This window comes from Osmerus mordax, chromosome 21 (assembly GCF_038355195.1).
Source record: "Osmerus mordax isolate fOsmMor3 chromosome 21, fOsmMor3.pri, whole genome shotgun sequence".
Lineage (NCBI taxonomy): Eukaryota > Metazoa > Chordata > Actinopteri > Osmeriformes > Osmeridae > Osmerus > Osmerus mordax.
In genome coordinates, this window is record NC_090070.1 from 9,470,427 (window position 1) to 9,487,203 (window position 16,777).

General features: G+C 44.3%; 3 protein-coding genes across 5 annotated transcripts; 1 reads left to right on the forward strand and 2 right to left on the reverse strand.

Annotated features, from left to right (window-relative positions):
* Window positions 1–422: 422 nt before the first annotated feature.
* Window positions 423–3,901, reverse strand: c21h17orf67 (chromosome 21 C17orf67 homolog). 2 transcript variants are annotated; one of them, XM_067259644.1, is made up of 5 exons: window positions 3,794–3,901; window positions 2,599–2,687; window positions 1,318–1,409; window positions 832–988; window positions 423–669 (listed from the first exon to the last, which is right to left on the reverse strand). In XM_067259644.1, exons 2-4 carry the CDS (start codon window positions 2,651–2,653, stop codon window positions 872–874), a joined length of 264 nt encoding a protein of 87 aa, XP_067115745.1. In that variant the 5' UTR covers window positions 2,654–2,687; window positions 3,794–3,901; the 3' UTR covers window positions 423–669; window positions 832–871. The 2 variants fall into 2 exon arrangements, with proteins under 2 accessions (XP_067115745.1, XP_067115744.1); XM_067259643.1 differs by having other exon boundaries at window positions 2,599–2,682; window positions 3,794–3,846.
* dgke (diacylglycerol kinase, epsilon) lies at window positions 3,397–9,667 on the forward strand. Its single transcript, XM_067259642.1, has 11 exons — window positions 3,397–4,273; window positions 4,551–4,710; window positions 4,934–5,053; window positions 5,286–5,429; window positions 5,580–5,737; window positions 5,862–5,910; window positions 6,017–6,130; window positions 6,568–6,639; window positions 6,836–6,963; window positions 7,182–7,293; window positions 7,609–9,667. Exons 1-11 carry the CDS (start codon window positions 3,828–3,830, stop codon window positions 7,828–7,830), a joined length of 1,725 nt encoding a protein of 574 aa, XP_067115743.1. The 5' UTR covers window positions 3,397–3,827; the 3' UTR covers window positions 7,831–9,667.
* Window positions 9,668–10,527: 860 nt separating this feature from the next.
* trim25 (tripartite motif containing 25) lies at window positions 10,528–16,521 on the reverse strand. 2 transcript variants are annotated; one of them, XM_067259618.1, is made up of 11 exons: window positions 16,395–16,521; window positions 15,451–16,110; window positions 15,155–15,250; window positions 14,520–14,753; window positions 14,149–14,317; window positions 13,638–13,748; window positions 13,449–13,523; window positions 13,301–13,342; window positions 12,901–12,990; window positions 12,591–12,650; window positions 10,528–12,475 (listed from the first exon to the last, which is right to left on the reverse strand). In XM_067259618.1, the coding sequence occupies exons 2-11, from the start codon at window positions 16,045–16,047 to the stop codon at window positions 11,943–11,945; spliced, it is 2,007 nt and encodes a 668-aa protein (XP_067115719.1). In that variant the 5' UTR covers window positions 16,048–16,110; window positions 16,395–16,521; the 3' UTR covers window positions 10,528–11,942. The 2 variants fall into 2 exon arrangements, with proteins under 2 accessions (XP_067115719.1, XP_067115720.1); XM_067259619.1 differs by lacking the exon at window positions 13,638–13,748.
* Window positions 16,522–16,777: the final 256 nt, after the last annotated feature.

Sequence of the window (16,777 nt, forward strand, 5' to 3'; positions counted from 1 at the left end):
CAAAAAACTCTTGTGATCCATTCCGCTGATAGTCTAGTCTATCCCATAACCATTTTCGTGCACAAATTATGTTACAGATGAGAAAAATATGTAGTCACGTTTCACCTAATTTTCGGGTTGTTTCGGTCTTCGTTTAGACATTTATGAAACATGTGGAAGGGCACCACCGCGTTGTATTTTTAACGATAGGATCTTAACCCGCCCGCAAACGTAACCTTGGTCAGTGGGGTCAACGTCACAGCTGGCCGCTTCTGACATGTTTGCTAAATCTTCTTGACTTAAGTTTCACTGCAATGTTCACAAGTACATTGAAAAATTCTTATATGTGGTGCAAAAGCTGTAAAAAACAACAACACAAAATACATGCAAAATAAGCACACATGCATTTCAGTTTGTTACATTTCAGTGTACATGCGTCGTTTTGATATAGTCTTTATTAGTGTTCCATAAATCTGTTACATACATGAGAATTCTATGCATCAGTTTGTATGTTAAATACACTGCTAAATTAAGCTTAATTATGACTAGATACATGTTCTTTTACTCATATGTCTTCAGAAAAGAGTGAGACAGCTGGCCCACTCATGTCTTCACACTCATATCATTAGCACAGTTGTCATTGCCATTGTCACAATAGTCATCCACACCTTCCATCGGCAAGAAATTCCCCTGTTAAGAGAAGTCAGTTGTCAAAAGATTTGTCAAAACCATGTGTGACTGTGCAAACACAGTATGCAGAAACTTTGTATGGGGGTGGATGAGGGAATGGTTAAGCCACGTGAATTTGCACATGCAAAGAGATAAAAGAGACAGAGGCAGAGAGAAGAGGACCTGGGATCTAGGTGGAGCTGCTATAGGACAGGGATGTTCGTTAGACAGGGTGTCCATAGTTCCTGTCACAGCGGGGGTAACAGTGAGGGTTCAGCCAGTGCTCCAGGTTGGTCTCCTGGGCTCTCTGGTCCAGAACCTGCATGTGGAGCAGATGCTCCTGAAAAGAGAGAGAGAGAGAGAGAGAAAAGTTGAGGGAAACAGAGAGAGAGAGAGAGAGAGAGGAGGTAAGAGAGAGGGGAACAGATATTGTGGTTGAGAACTTCTTTAGTCTATAAAACCAACTGGGAAAGCACCGACACCAACTGTAAACACTAATGACTCAGACAGCAACAGCTCAGCTCTGCGATGAGGTCTTCTGCACACTCCGTTTCATGCGCACCACTTTTTGAGGATGTCATAACAGCCCAGAAAAAGGCAAGGCATTGTTTTCAATACACCGAGAATAGCATGAAAACCAATCCGTGTCCATGAAACTCTGAACCTTACTCTCATTGGCTCGTCAGGGTGGCCGGGTTTCAGCTGCCTCTTGCTGCGGAGAAGCTGCTTGGCAAAGCTCTCTTTGATGATGGGGTTGGCATCTGAGAACAGAGATGGTGAACTGCAGTCACAGTATTTTAACAGAGCCATATATCTATATGGGGAGGTGCTTGCTTCCCCGTAGCATACATTTTATAAAAGAACTTGAGGAACTTATGACACGTGTCAGCTGTTATATCTTGGGTTAGATATCAAGCCCACCAACCCCCCACCTCCTCACACATTTAGGAAAATAGCAATCCACCAAGGTCTATAAACAGTCAAGTGACCGCAAATGTAACTGCTAATTAACCGAATATAAATCGTGTCAAAAAGCTGTGGCCATCGCTGTGGTTTGTTTAGCTAGTCATGTGAAGCTGTGTATCCCCTAGTGCTCAGCCCCCGCTCTAACACACACACACACACACACACACACACACACACACACACACACACACACACACACACACACACTGGCCTCTCAGAGCTACAGTGCTCCGTTTCTGTCTCCGTAGTCCTCAGAATGCCATTATGAGGCTGTTTTTGGAGCGGAGGCAACAAAGTGCCCATTCATCCCTCCCTCTCCCCAGGGAGCCCAGGCCGGCGGAGCATGTGACCTCCAGAGAAGGCCCTGGCTGCCATCTGAGGGTCTGAGGAACCTGGCTCTGTCAACAGAGGTGAGGCCTTAGGCTCTCACAGCAACGTGGCAAAAAACCTTCAGGGGCTTGCCTTCATGTTTGCCTTCCGATACACAGATGACCTGTTTAAGTCCTCTATGGAATTAAATATGTTTTATTTGAATGATTTATGTATCGGTTTAAGGTAGATAAGCCAGATGCAAATTCCAACAATTCAGTGCTGTAGAGCTTTTCAGGTAACTTAGTAAATTGTATTCAGAAAATTGTGTTGTGATAAAATAATTATTTGTTTATTAAATACAAGGCAATGTGCATATTACTCAAACGAAAAATATGCATAATTACAGATTTATTTTTTTGATCATGCTGGATATTTTTCATGCTGGAAAGTTTCGGAATCTTTGTTCAATACAACACAAAACCGCATAACGAATAGTTGGTAAAGACTTTAACAAAAAATCGTTACTAAAACTTTGCATACAAAAATGTCCATGTACATTTTGTACGTTTCTGCTCAATTTCTTCTTTCAGATAATGTTTGAATGTGCAAGGACACATACATGGATGCATTCTAGGGAAATAACTGTCGCAGAACAGTTTTTCCTAATCCTACCTGTAAAGACGGTCAATAGGACCATGCAAAGGAAAAATGCTACAAACTTCTTCATCTTTGCCCCGGTTCTGCTGCCCGCTGCCTCTGCACTGAGACAAAGTCCCTATGAGTGCGGTATACATTTTCTTCTTACGTCACCTTAAGTCAATATGACACATTTGAAAACATTCTGTTAGGTGTCACTGTGCCCCGCAGCTCCTGGAAAAATATCAGTTTAAAAACGCATACCTACGAATAACGAAACGCGAGTGATGTTGTCAGCATGAACACAATATTACACTTAACATGACATGAACTCTAAAACATCCAATGGCCCAATGAATGTAATTTTTATGTTCTGACAGTTGCAATATACATTGTATCCACTAGGCGTCGCAATGTTGAAATCGGCTCAGACACTAATTTGATATTGCTATTTGCCAAAATAATGTTTATGCTTCACTGTGTTTTGGACGCTGTCGTGGACCACACTTGAACGAATTTGTTAATTTAGCCTAAATTGTCTTGTAGAAATGCACTGAAAATGGAAATTGTGCCCATTTTCCAAGGGGACGACTGTAAATAAACACACAAAACACAAAGCAATCCCTATTTGGCAGCAACTATAACGTGGTGATGTACTCCACTCGGTTTTTACAGTCTTGGCTTCAAAAGATTTAGCAATCGTCAGAAGTGAAATGTCGAATTACGTCATTGTTTCCGTTTCCGTTTACTACCGTGTATTGGTCCATTAAAATACACAGCAGTTACTTCATTTCCAACATGTCTATTTCGTTTAGTAGCTGTTTAAATGTTTATTTCACAGACTAGTGTATTGAACATTCACTTGAGCCAGCTGTTTGAAGCAATATAGAAGCCCTCGCGCGCATGCGTTTCACGGATGAAATCAGTGGATTAGTCTTGTGCTTGTGCTGGGGAGGTGAGTAGCAACAGAACATCAGCAGGCGTTTATCAATAGTGTAGCTAGTTTGCGAGCTACACGACTATAGCTGTCTAGCTAGCTACACATATTTTCTAACAACAGGCGTACAAAAATCGATCCCATTCAGATCACTGCTGATTGGGAGCTTGGTAGGCTACTCTTTGGGATTTGCAATGTCGCATGGATATCCTTCTGCGTGCGTCACATGCACAACACGAGTCTGTTGTTTACAGCTGGTTTTCGAATAATCAGTTACGGGTTTAAACTAGTTACCTAGCAAATTCGCTGCAAAACACTCGCCTCCTTAATGTCGATGGAGGAGGACGACGGAAAGCGAGGGTCGCGAGAAGAGTGGACACTCCTGTTTTGGACCTCCCTCGCCGTTATAGTCCCTGTGATTATTACATTGTGGTGCAGTGCTCAGCGCTCCAAACGGAAAATACACATGAAAGACTTCTTCCGCAAGAGCAAACACGGTTGGCACTACACCGATCTGTTCAACAAGCCTACATACTGCTGTGTATGCTCTCAACACATTCTGCAAGGGGCGTACTGTGATTGCTGTGGGCTATGTACCGACGAGCACTGCCTCCGTCGGGCCGACCGGACACACGGGTGCAAGGAGATTATGGCCCCATCTCGAACGGACGGTGCACTGGAGCACCGCTGGGTCCGGGGAAACGTCCCACTCGCCAGTTACTGTGTTGTGTGCAAACAGCAATGCGGGACTCAGCCGAAGCTGTGTGACTTTAGGTAATAAATCTCTCCTTTAATTATCTCTTGTTTTTTTGTTATTTAGTAGAAGCCCAGCGTCATACCACGACCTTTAATGTTAATCTCCACATTAATTTAGCTTAATGGCTTGCTTCCTGGGTTCTCAGGGATTCTAGCGCAAGAGTCTGTTACATCATTGAAATATGCTACACCAGAGTGTGTGTGTGTCTCACACAGCCTACACAAGCTGTACCTGGCTGGTTCTAGTCTGCTGAAGGGCATGTGTGTGTTCACATCCCTGTCTCTCCCTCGCTAGGTGTGTGTGGTGTCAGATCACGGTGCACGACGACTGCAAGGCCAACCTGACGGACGGCGACCACTGCGACCTGGGAGAGTTCCGGAACCTCATCATCCCCCCTCACTACCTCCACCACGTCAACAAGCTCCGTCGCCGGCACCCCGACGAGTACACCAAGGTCAGAGGTCATCGCTAGGGTTACAGTTACAGAGATGACAGCCACATGGGTGTGTGTGGGGGGGGGGGGGGGGGGGGGGGGGGGTATTGAATTAAACCAAGCACTCTGTGAGATTGGCTTGAGCTCTCCCAAAGTGCTCTAATAGCCAAATTAATATGTGACAGTATGAGAGTACTGGAGAAATTCCGTTCATTCATGTGAGTGTATTTGCGTGTGTTTGTAGTTGGCAGCAGGCTGTGGAAGCAGCTGGACCCCAGTGCTAGTCCTGGCTAACACTCGCAGCGGCAACAACATGGGAGAGGCCCTGCTGGGGGAGTTCCGCACCATCCTCAACCCCGTCCAGGTTTCCATACATAAAAGCATATCATTTTATCTAAAAAGGTTGTTTTTTTGGGGGCGGGTGTATGAATCAAAGTGAACTGTCAGAGAAAGGGCCCAGGTAGCATATCAATTCATTGTGAGATGACATTGTAAAACTCTCCTTTCCTTTGCCTCCATCCTTTTCTTAACCTCCCCTCCTTTCATCTTCCTCTCCTCTCATTCTTCCCTTTACTCTCCTCCTCCCCACCTGCCAGGTGTTTGACCTGTCCCAGCTGGCACCCTCCAAGGCCCTGCAGCTGTGCACCCTGCTCCCCCCGGGCAGTGTCAGGGTGCTGGTGTGCGGGGGGGATGGCACCGTCGGATGGGTGCTGGACGCCGTCGACTCCATGAAGCTTAAGGTGACACCCAGCTGTCCGAGCTTATGAGGGTGAGAGAGGGTATGCTCTCACCCTCTCTCTAATGCTAAGTAGTTTGCATAGAGATGTGAGTTTTGTCTGTCTGTGTTTGTGTGTTTATATATATGTGTGTGTGTGTGTGTGTTTGACCAGGGTCAGGACCAGTTCATGCCGAGGGTGACCATCCTGCCGTTAGGAACAGGAAATGACCTGTCCAACTCGCTGGGCTGGGGGGCGGGCTACGCCGGGGAAATACCTGTGGAGCAGGTGCTCAGAAACATCCTGGAGGCTGAGGTGGTCAAGATGGACAGGTCAGGGTCAAAGTTCACCAGCTTTAGCTCTCGTCCAGGGTCACGTGGGAATTGATATAAACCTGTGTGTCTCGGCTGACGTTATGTGGCTGTAAAAATATACATATTTGGGGTCTACCAACAGATGGAAAGTGCAGGTGGCTTCAAAAGGCCTCTACTTTCGTAAGCCCAAGGTGAGATTTCATTTCACGTCCACATGTTAAATTGGCATTCTTTAAGCCACAAATATTGATCATCGATGATATAACTTTTTCCTATGGGCCTTTTGAACCTCTCCAGGTTCTGTCCATGAATAATTATTTCTCCGTGGGGCCTGATGCACTGATGGCGCTCAACTTCCACACCCACCGCGAGAAAACGCCCTCTTTCTTCTCCAGCCGCATCATCAACAAGGTTGGGAGCCCTCATTTGAATGTCTGGGAGTCAGATGGCTGAGCGGTGAGGGAGTCGGGCTAGTAATCTGAAGGTTGCCAGTTCGATTCCCAGCCGTGCCAAATGACGTTGTGTCCTTGGGCAAGGCACTTCACCCTACTTGCTTCGGGGGGAATGCCCCTGTACTTACTGTAAGTCGCTCTGGATAAGAGAGTCTGCTAAATGTAAATGTATTCACATATGCAAACATGAACACTGCAGTTGAGTTTGAATATGGACAAACTCGTATTGTTTTGTTGTTGCTGTCCAATGTCAGTTACAAGCCTTATGTAAATGTGGGATGACGTGTTATTGTTTTATTTGCAGGATAAAAGTCAAAGGACTTGCGAATACCTCCTTATAAAGCTTTCCCCAGCTTACACCAATCTCACTAGCTTTTCTTGATTTTCACTCAACAGGCTGTGTATTTCCTTTATGGCACCAAAGATTGCTTAGTGCAAGAATGCCATGACCTGGATAAGAGGATTGAGGTATGGTAGCACGCGTTGATAGCTTCAGGCCACTAATATCTAGTGCTTTGACGGCCTCTGATACAGTGAAACGTTGCAATGACTTGCCACATGTCATGCACTTGGAGTGAGCTCATACATTCATTGAACGTTGCACAAACCTTTTAATAATTCCTTGATCCACTCTGATTGTGTGTGTGTGTGTGTGTTCACACAGCTGGAGCTGGATGGTGAGAGGGTGGCATTGCCCAGTCTGGAGGGCATCATCGTGTGTAACATCGGGTACTGGGGCGGTGGGTGCCGGCTGTGGGAGGGCATGGGGGATGATCCCTGCCCCCCTACACGGTAAGAGCAGGACCACGCAGGGTCTGGGACAAATCATCCAAACAAACAGTGCATTTGTGCGCATGACCTACATTGGTATAGAGCTTTTCTTGGACCTGAAGTGGGTTTATCTGTTGTTCACAGCATGTTAACTCATGCTCTCTCTCTCGTTCTCTCTCTCTCTCTCTCTCTCTCTCGTACTCTCTCTCTCGTACTCTCTCTCTTCCTGTCTCCGTCAGGCTGGATGATGGTCTGCTGGAGGTCGTCGGAGTCTTTGGCTCCTTCCACTGTGCTCAGATCCAGGTCAAGCTGGCTAACCCTGTGAGGCTAGGACAGGCCCACACAGTCAGGGTAAGGCTACACAACCACACACACATAATTCATTCATTTTGGTCTGGGAAAGTGTCGGTCATGTATTTACCTACCCTTTTCTTTGCCACTCCCTACCCTCTCCTCCACCTTTCAACTCGCTCCCCCTCCCCTCCACCTTTTAACTCGCTCCCCCTCCCCTCCACATTTCAACTCGCTCCCCCTCCCCTCCAACTTTCAACTCGCTCCCCCTCTCCTCCACCTTTCAACTCGCTCTCCCTCCCCTCTCCTCCACCTCCCCTCTCCTCCACCTTTCAACTCGCTCCCCCTCTCCCCTCCACTCCCCTTCTTCTCCAGCTGGTTCTCAAGAGCTCCAGGATGCCCATGCAGGTGGACGGGGAACCGTGGGCCCAGGGCCCCTGCACCATCACCATCACCCACAAGACGCAGGCCCTCATGCTGTACCACAGCGCCGAGCAGACGGACGAGGACGAGGACGAATCCAGCGCCTCCGAGGCAGAGAGCCCCGCCCCCCACGACTCACCCAGGCCTGCAGGGCCCGCCTCCGCTCGTGCTTGAAGCTGGTTGGTTTTGGGGAACCACGCCCCCCCTGCCCCCCACCCTCACAGGTGGGAGAGAAGGAGTGAGTGAATGTTTTCAGAGGAGGACTGCTGTATATTTGCACTGACCCCGCCCCCCCCCTTGTGCCATAGTTACACCTACAGTACTTAGTTCAGTTTCAGTAGTCCGGCACGATCCCACAGGCACATCTAATGTCTCGGTCTCAGGGAGACATTGGTCCTGTTCTGTGATAAAGTAGAATATATATTTATATATGTCAGTCACTGGAAAATACTTTTGTTGCGTTTCCTATAGATTTCATGCACTTTCACTAAAAAGTTGTCGGCCAAATTAATGGTTACGTGTTGTACTGGAGAAAAAGCGGTTTATTCAGAAAATGTCTTAAGCATGTGTTACTTGACTTTAGCGTTCCGTTTCCAAAAGCACTTCCATAAGCACTTCCATAAGCACTCTATCTTTTAACTACGTTTCACTGGATAAACTGCATTTTCACTGCTACCAAAGCAGTATTTAAATGAGATACTCTTACCTGTTTACCACATGTGTTTTGCCATTTCTGGGCACTTATCTTTTAGACCTTTTAGAAATTGCTCAAAGTCTACATATAATAATTTTGCTTGACTTGTTTGTTAGTAACATAGGTCGTATTCCTGTTTCTGCAGTTGACATTTAGTCATTTACATTTTTGCAACACTTTATTTGGCCACAAGGTTGCGTCTAAGTTATTCAGTGTGCAGTGGGGATTTTAAGGAGAGCAGAAATGTATCAGAAAAGGACAACACCATCCATGTCATGTTTTTGTTTGTATGTTTATTTAAAGACAGTATTGGCATATTGATGAATGTGTCTGAATGTCTAACATCAAATAATGATATTTTTGAGTCAGTCTTTTTACGTAAGACTACACCAAAAATGTCAGCCATATTATAGCAATGTACTGTATTTTGTGGCCCAAGTGCTGACCTTTTACTCTTACTGACGTAGCAGAAAAAATGTGACAAACGATTGTCATCTGTCCTCCTAAGTCGTGGTTTTACGTTCCAACTGATCCCTCAAACTGTTAGTGTCCATATAATGCCAATGCTTGTATGATGTGCTGCTCCCTTTCTAATCAATCAAATGTTATTTTCTTCACTGTATCTTGTCAAGTATCGAAGGTGCATTGAGGACATTGATAATGTCATGTTTGAAAGCGCTAGTTTTACATGTAAACCTCACCTACATGTTTACAACAACCCTGAATGCTGAACCCTGAACAAGGGGTTCAAAATCTGGACGGGATTGCCTTTGTTGGCAGAGAGGTGTTTTCATTCCATGTGGGGAAGACATGTTGCGGCAAAATATATAGATATTTTTAATTGTAAATGCATCCAGCAGGTAGGTTTTGCAGTCAAACTACTGTATGTTATTCCATTGACCAAGAGCTGGCCCCTTAGGGGTGGATAGAAGGAAAATACATGAAAGAAAAGAAATAACCATTGTGGGGAAATTGAGCTTTTATTGAAAACAATCACCTAACAGTCATTCACCTCAATCTACTCTGAATGGCAGAAAACAAAAGAAGTGATATAAAACAAGAGTTTGTTTAAATTAGCTATTACAGATAAAGCTTGAAGTAAATGTGATAATTGTTGATCTGGATTTGGAAACAAGCCCATAATAAATATTTTCATATCTATTACACATCCTTTTGTTCTCTCTTTTACTAAGTTTGACTGGAATCAAGAGGTCGCCCAACAAACAGGGTTCAGTTTTCTCACACAAATATTTTTTACGTGAGATGAAGGCAAATCTATGCGAGGCAGTGAAGACATGTCCCTGGCAGCTGGTGTAGCATTTATAAATCATACTCATTTGCAGTATGTCTGTTACCAAACCCCAAGTTATGATAAAACTGTGGATCTTGAGCGGTTTTCTGTTGTGGTCCCTAATGTGAAGGAATGTGCCCCATAAAGATTCCTTCACAGGCTCTTTGTAAATACTGACTGGTTTGTTGCTATTGAGAAAGATTGGTGTCGAGCATAGCAGTTACAGTAAATCACAGGGAGAGTCATCCATGGGGAGGACCATGCCATGATAATAAAAAATACATATACACTGCCACACACATACGTGTTTGGCAGTGTTTGGCACTCAAAGCGCTTCTTAAGATGCCTCGTCAACCCATTTTATGGGTTAACTATCCCCAATTGTCACACCACGCCCAAATGAGGAAGCACAAACGGCCAGTTATTCAAATACAATCTTACTGGTACTATAGTACTTTAACCCTGACTGTCACATAAGCACACACTGTGTAAACACAGGCCACAGTAGAGCCCTTTTCATGGACAGAGACCAACCTGGCTGAGAAGCCGAATCAAGTTGTTTAGAACGGGGGTTTCATATGGTGTTCCTTCCATTGTGGTCTGATACGAGTCAAGCTGGTTCCATGTACGGTTAGGACATGCCCACACAGTCAGGTTGAAGTTATGTCACCACACACACACCTTTAGGGGCAGTTATTTTCAGGAAAGAATATAAGTATTATATCCACCAGCACTTCTACTGGACAATTTGAACAAGTTGGCTAAGAGTGAGCTCCATTCACAATGGCTCTGCATTAGGCTGGATAGACATGGAAAAACAGAGGGATAACTGAGGAAATTGAGCAATTATTGAAAAGTTTGAATGGCAAGAAACAAAGAGCATAAAGTGAGTGATAAAGACTTTAATGTGAACATCATAAAATCTTCCATCAAGCGTTGATTTGAATACGGTCATAATGAGTATACTGTACATTGTTGAACTGACTGTACTGCACTTTTTTATATATTTTTTTTTTTGGTAAGCCTCAAAAGGAAAACAAAACATGTAATTCCTGATACCCAACCCATGTGGGCATAGGGCCCAGAATACACCCAATACATTTATACAAATCATTTATCATGAACTATTCTTTTTCCAATAATGTTTACAGAACTTGACATTGTCATTTCAAAGCCAGGAAAGACAAAGAGTTAACAGCAACATACTTATCAGTAAGTACCAAACTCCCTTTGGTTAGTAATGTATGTATCTGCACTTCAAAGCTCTGTGGCTACTTCCTGATGGAACTGATGGGTACCCATACTCAAAGCAGGTCGAAGTGTTTCAATAAGGTAATACATGAAAACTTAGCAATACCTTAAGACATGTTGAACAGGACAGGTTCATTGTCACCTCTAATTGACCTTAGTGATGGTGATGTACCAAATAAATACCAAGGTCGCTCCACCAGGTGATGCAAGGCTCCACTTTTCACACACGTATTTCATTGTGAGTTGGAAGCAAAAGGGGAGCCAGTGTAACAAACCTGACAGCTGGTGTAGCATTTATAAATCATACTCATTTGCAGTATGTCTACTACCAAACCCTGAGTACACAAAGTACAGAAGGTCAGGTCAGACTCCAGCCACACTATACATGCGCTGAAGCTGCTCAACTTTACAAGCTTTCTGTCAAAAAAAACATTGACTCCAAACCAGCGAAAGCCATTCTACTCTCCAACATGTAAGTGTATGTCATGTCATACACTTAGGGATGTAGATGGTGTCAGCACACAACACACACATAAAGAAAACATTTACAGTGTATATCTACTGTGTGTGTATGCTGCACTTACATCAAGATCTGCTAAAACAGGATCTCGAATGGTTTTCTGGTTCTCTCAATCTCTCAGGTTCCCATTTAGCTATTATATAATATATATATAAAGCCACAATTTTACAAGAGATCTCACTATTTGACCCTAAAGTGAAAGAATGTGATCCAAACATTTGATGTTAATATTATGCAGCACAATATTATGCAGCACAATCAATCGTTCTCAGTGGCAATGCTCCAATCGATACTCATAAAAGAACCAAAGTCCAGGTAATGGGAAAAAGCAGAGTTGCGTAATAATTACCCTCTACCACGAAAAAGAACCTCTGGGATTATAAACACACCAGGAGGCAAGATTTGTATATCTGAAGATATGTTAAGAGTGTTATATACAAATAGGATTATTTGATACTCACACATATCAGTATCTGAGCATTCATACTGATTTGTGTATGCATGCACATCTGTGTGTTTCCTCAAGATACTCAAGTTTGCAGTTTACACAAGCTAACAGACGAGCCGTTGGAGAAAATCCAAAAAGCCGGGTACACCGCCTCCGCAAAGGGGAACACAAACGAGTGGAAGGGGGTCGCCCTATCTGCCACGTTGTAGAACGTAGCCGTCCCCTCCTCGCAATCCAGTAGCACGCCAACGCGGCTCGGATTAGGATTGAGCAGCACGGTCTCGCTGCTGGCGTGCCAGGCTGACAGCTTGACGTTGAACCACTCGACGCACCACGACTGGGCGTTCCGGCCTAGCCGGCTAGCGGGACCCTTGCGGTCAATGCTGTTGTAAGCCAGGCCTAGGCCCACAAAGTTGTTGCTGCTCATCTTGACCTCCCAGTAGTGACGCCCCCTTGAGAACCCTTTGGTGCACAGCACCTGGGAGCAGACAGAGAAGCGGGCGGGGCAGTCAGGGTAGGCGTTGGGCTCGTCCGACACGGTGGCCACAGTGAAGTTCTCGCTGAGGCAGACGCGCTTGTGGGCCGTCTTGCCGTCCAGGGTGAGGACCGTGCCATCTAGGGACATACATACACACACGAGTTCTACAAATATATTCCATCTAGATATACAGTAAAGAACATTTGATGTACAAGGGAAATAGCATTATTTTATCAACGTTCATGAACTTGCATTGCAGAAGGTCATGTCTTTTTGCAACCGACGTGATATTTGGAGGCATCTTCGACAGCTCTAAAAGATGGGAAAAATGAATACAATTACTGGAAAATAGCATACTGTAATATTAAGTCCTGTCCACATCCATATACCCCTTTGCTTCTAAAGTCCTGACACAATCTTTGACAATATAGACTTAATTTAATCATTTATTTGATTAATCTTATTGCCTCCATATAAAGTAAAGCTACCTAAAGGGTAAATAGCCATTTTCAGATATCTGGAACTGGAAAAGAGGAAAATTTGAAGTCTAAGTATACTTTACCGGGTTTGTCCTTGTTCCGAGGTTCTTCACATGTAGCTTTTGGGTACTCCTTTGGTGTGGGTGTAGACTGGAAGGGCTGCTTTTTTGTTTCTTAAAATAAGAATACAATAACACTACTCAGTCTCCTAATACCTTTTAATAAAGTGCCTGAAAATATAGGTACTCTTTTCAATATGACAGTGTGTATTAAAATGCAAACACGTGACATTCCTACGCTAGCATCCGCAAGACATCTGTCACGTAACAGATCATGGGGTCGGTGAATGTTTGCTTTTTATGGACATGGGTTTAAAACCAGTGATGTAACTAAATCCATTATTCCAATTACACAACTCTCAAATGAACATGATATAAGATATGAATGTGAATAATCTGAATATTAGAAGTGTAAACGACTTACTGTCACCTTTCTGGTCCTTCGAATCCGTTTTCCTATCAGACTCTGAAATCATAATGAACTTTGTTAGATACGAATACGCACCGGGAATATGTTGCGGTGTTAAAGGAATAATGAAAGAGGTTTCACATAAGATGAACAAGGGTCATACTCTTTTTCTGGCCTGCTCTGAGAGCAGCTCCTGGGCTGTGAGATCGGGGGGGCCTCGGAGTACCTTCTGCTCGTCCTAAAAAACAAAGACCATCGTTTTAGTCAAACTTGATACCCCCCCCCCTCCCCTTTCATTGTGAAGTAGTTTGTATATGGGTATGTATATGGGTAAGAATGACGCAATCCCAACCAAATGTTGCCCCCCTGCTGTGATCAGACAACGGGAAGGTTTGTGGGTTCCGGAATTCAGCAAACATTGGAGGAGGATTTGATATCAGCGGTGGGACAAAGGTACTCTCACCTGAAACAAAGAGATTCAGAGGATTATAATGAAGCTAGAAGCATTTCTTAAAGATGGCATGTCTCTTAAATCATGAAAATCTCAAGAAATGATCTGTGGACACTGCCTAATTTATACATCACATTTGTTGAATCATAGATTTTCATTTATTTCTTAGTACCACAACCCAATTTAAGAACCGTAGCCATGCATTATGATGATTATTTTATTGAACTATTTTATTGTTAGGCTGTCACTCGACTCAACGTACCTCGCATGCCCATGCTAAGTTCTGTAATGAAATAGGATATTACAATACATGCCAACCACACCAGTCACTAACAACTCTTAATCCGTCCAACAAAAAGCATACAATGGTATGCTTGGTAACAAATGCAAGCACAAACAGTGAGATAGAGACCTGGTCTTAGTATCTGCAGCCTAGCTTCCACAGGTTGGTTGAATATGTGGAACAGATGCTCCTTCAGGACTGCTGCGAAGGCCTGTGATGCGGCAATAGCCTTAGAGTCCAGGTTCACCCGTGGTGCGTAGGGGTCAAAGGCCGCCTGGGAGGGAAGATCCACTGAAGCCTAAATTAGAGGAAAAGATCAGAGCCAGCAGCAGATGAAACTGGAGTCAGTTAGTGGGGACACATATCCAAATACAGTTTTTCAGATATTAATGCACTTTCATAGAGCAAAGTACATATCCAGGTTGTTTCCTGAAAGCATTCTTCTGACCAAGGTGAGTTCGCTTTTCCCTACATCAACTACTGTATGTTGAAACCTTCACCTGTAGAAAGGCCAGGCTCTCAGACTGGCTAAGGAGGTTGTTGATTTCATCTCTGGCTCCACTCATCTTATCAATGTTCTGGTCAAACTTCTTCATGAGACCCTGCAGCTTGGTCTGACCGCTCTCCTGCTCACGGTCTACCGTGTTCAGGGCCTCCCGCTCCTCCCGGTCCAGCATCTCCCGGAGCTGCCGGTAATCACCTTCCAGAACCTTCTTCTTGCTAGATGCAGTGTCCTGGAAAACAAAGACTCAGACGTGAATTGGGTCTGTGGTGTTTGTAGAAGCCAATAAAATAAACTAATATATAAATATATATATATATATATATTTACATTTAGTCATTTAGCAGACGCTCTTATCCAGAGCGACTTACAGTAAGTACAGGGACATTCCCCCTGAGGCAAGTAGGGTGAAGTGCCTTGCCCAAGGACACAACGTCAGTTGGCATGACCGGGAATCGAACTGGCAACCTTCGGATTACTAGGTCGATTCCCTAACCGCTCAGCCACCTGACTCCCGTGTGTGTGTGTGTATATATATATATATATATATATATTATAATGTTCTACCAAATGTTTAATTTCTATAAACTTTTATCTGTAGCCAGCTTTGGTCTGGACTACAACTGGTCTGACCTTCAGCTTGCTCTGTTGACTCTTCATCTCAGAAACGACATTTCGGTTCTTCTCAATTTTTCCATCCAGCATGCCTAATTTGTTTCTCATGTCAGACTTAAAAAAAAGAAAAAGACACAAGCAAGGAATATGACTCAGACTCAAGAATGTTAACAGTTAAAAACAATGCCCAGCCCTCAATGTAGGAGTGGCCGCTAGGGCGTTGATATTGACACTAGTGAATGACGGCTTTAAAATGCACCCTCCTTTGCACATCATAAATGAGTTGACAAGTAGTCTAAAAAAACGTCACAGACCTCTTGGAAAGCTCGTTGTTCGTCGGGGGTGGAGAACTGACACCCCTTGTGCACCTGCTGCAAACAGACGCTACAAATACAGCGGCGATGCTGGGTGCAGTAGAACTCCATCAACTTGTGGTGGTCGGTGCAGATGCGCTCGCGGAGGTCTCCAAGCGGGTCGCTCAGCTGATGCGTGCTAAATATCGGGTTCTCCTTGTGAGGTCTTACATGGTCCTCACAGAAGGACGCCATGCACGTGAGGCAGGTTTTTACAGCGGTGGCCTCCATACAGGTATCACAGACGACACGCTCGGGCTTAGGTTCTTCAGGCTTCATTGTTTCCTTCACAGTAATGCTGGAATCACTCTTCGACGCCCTCAGTCTGAACGTCTCCATTACGGTGCTAAGCACCGTGTTCTTTTTCAGCTCTGGTTTGGTCGAAAAGTGCGTCCTGCATTGCGGACAGCTGTAATTTTCTTTCCATGTGGTGAAGAGGCAATCTTGACAGAAGTTGTGTCCGCAAGGTGTTGTCACCGGACAGTCGAATGGACAGAGGCAGATGCTACAAGTCAGTTCATCTTCTAGACTCATGAGAGAAGTCATTTCCTCGGCCATGGCGTATCCGTAACAGAGTTGTGATGTCACGAGTGCTTCGTCAAGATGGGAAGAGAAACGAAACTTAAAGGGCAAGAAAACGAAACTTAAATTAGGCCCCGGCAGAAAAATTATTCCAGCGACCAAGGGATTTTACAATATCGTCACATAATTATAGATTATCATTGCGGTGCGGCAAGTGTTCAATTAATTGGTGGATTATAGTGGACATGGGTAGATTCTCCTGGGCATTAATGTGTCTACTTCCTATAGGACGTCATTTAATCAACACATTTAGCTACGCTTACCCTACCGATTTTCTATGCAGAACTATTATTCATTTGTCTAGTAATCATAAATTAACTTACTTCAGTTGGATGGAAATCTCCTCGTTAGTTGGCGTGCGTACCACCACCAGACTGCAAACTCAGTGTCAAGCCTCAGGACAGGTATATCGTTCCCAACCAATAGTTCAATCAGTTGATCGCTGAATAGGTTACACTCTTCGTGCGCATAAAGGGTGTTCACTTCCGATCCAAATGGGTGGAGCCAGAGGAGCCATAGAGAGAAATTGGGACTTTTCTATTGGCAAATTAACTCATTTGGGATTGTAGGCTACTATCGGTTACACTCAGTAAAGACTAGAAACCCACCGAAATAAAAGTACAAGGTCACTTGTAGCGAAATTGACAGGGCGGTTAGCACAAAGTTTATTAAAACAGCCCATCCGTGTGTTCATTGTATTCACTGA

Bases quoted from the DNA above. Each gene is read 5' to 3' on its own strand.
- dgke (XM_067259642.1), top strand. From the start codon at position 3,828: ATGTCGATGGAGGAGGACGACGGAAAGCGAGGGTCGCGAGAAGAGTGG. The intron at 5,911-6,016 runs GTGAGATTTCAT...GAACCTCTCCAG, and splicing joins TCTACTTTCGTAAGCCCAAG to GTTCTGTCCATGAATAATTA. The intron at 6,640-6,835 runs GTATGGTAGCAC...GTGTTCACACAG, and splicing joins ACCTGGATAAGAGGATTGAG to CTGGAGCTGGATGGTGAGAG.
- c21h17orf67 (XM_067259644.1), bottom strand. From the start codon at position 2,653: ATGAAGAAGTTTGTAGCATTTTTCCTTTGCATGGTCCTATTGACCGTC. The intron at 1,410-2,598 runs GTAGGATTAGGA...CTCTGTTCTCAG, and splicing joins CCTATTGACCGTCTTTACAG to ATGCCAACCCCATCATCAAA. The intron at 989-1,317 runs GTAAGGTTCAGA...CTCTCTTTTCAG, and splicing joins ACCCTGACGAGCCAATGAGA to GAGCATCTGCTCCACATGCA.
- trim25 (XM_067259618.1), bottom strand. From the start codon at position 16,047: ATGGCCGAGGAAATGACTTCTCTCATGAGTCTAGAAGATGAACTGACT. The intron at 15,251-15,450 runs GTCTGTGACGTT...CTTTTTTTTAAG, and splicing joins AACAACGAGCTTTCCAAGAG to TCTGACATGAGAAACAAATT. The intron at 12,991-13,300 runs GTAAGTCGTTTA...TCTTATTTTAAG, and splicing joins GAAGGACCAGAAAGGTGACA to AAACAAAAAAGCAGCCCTTC.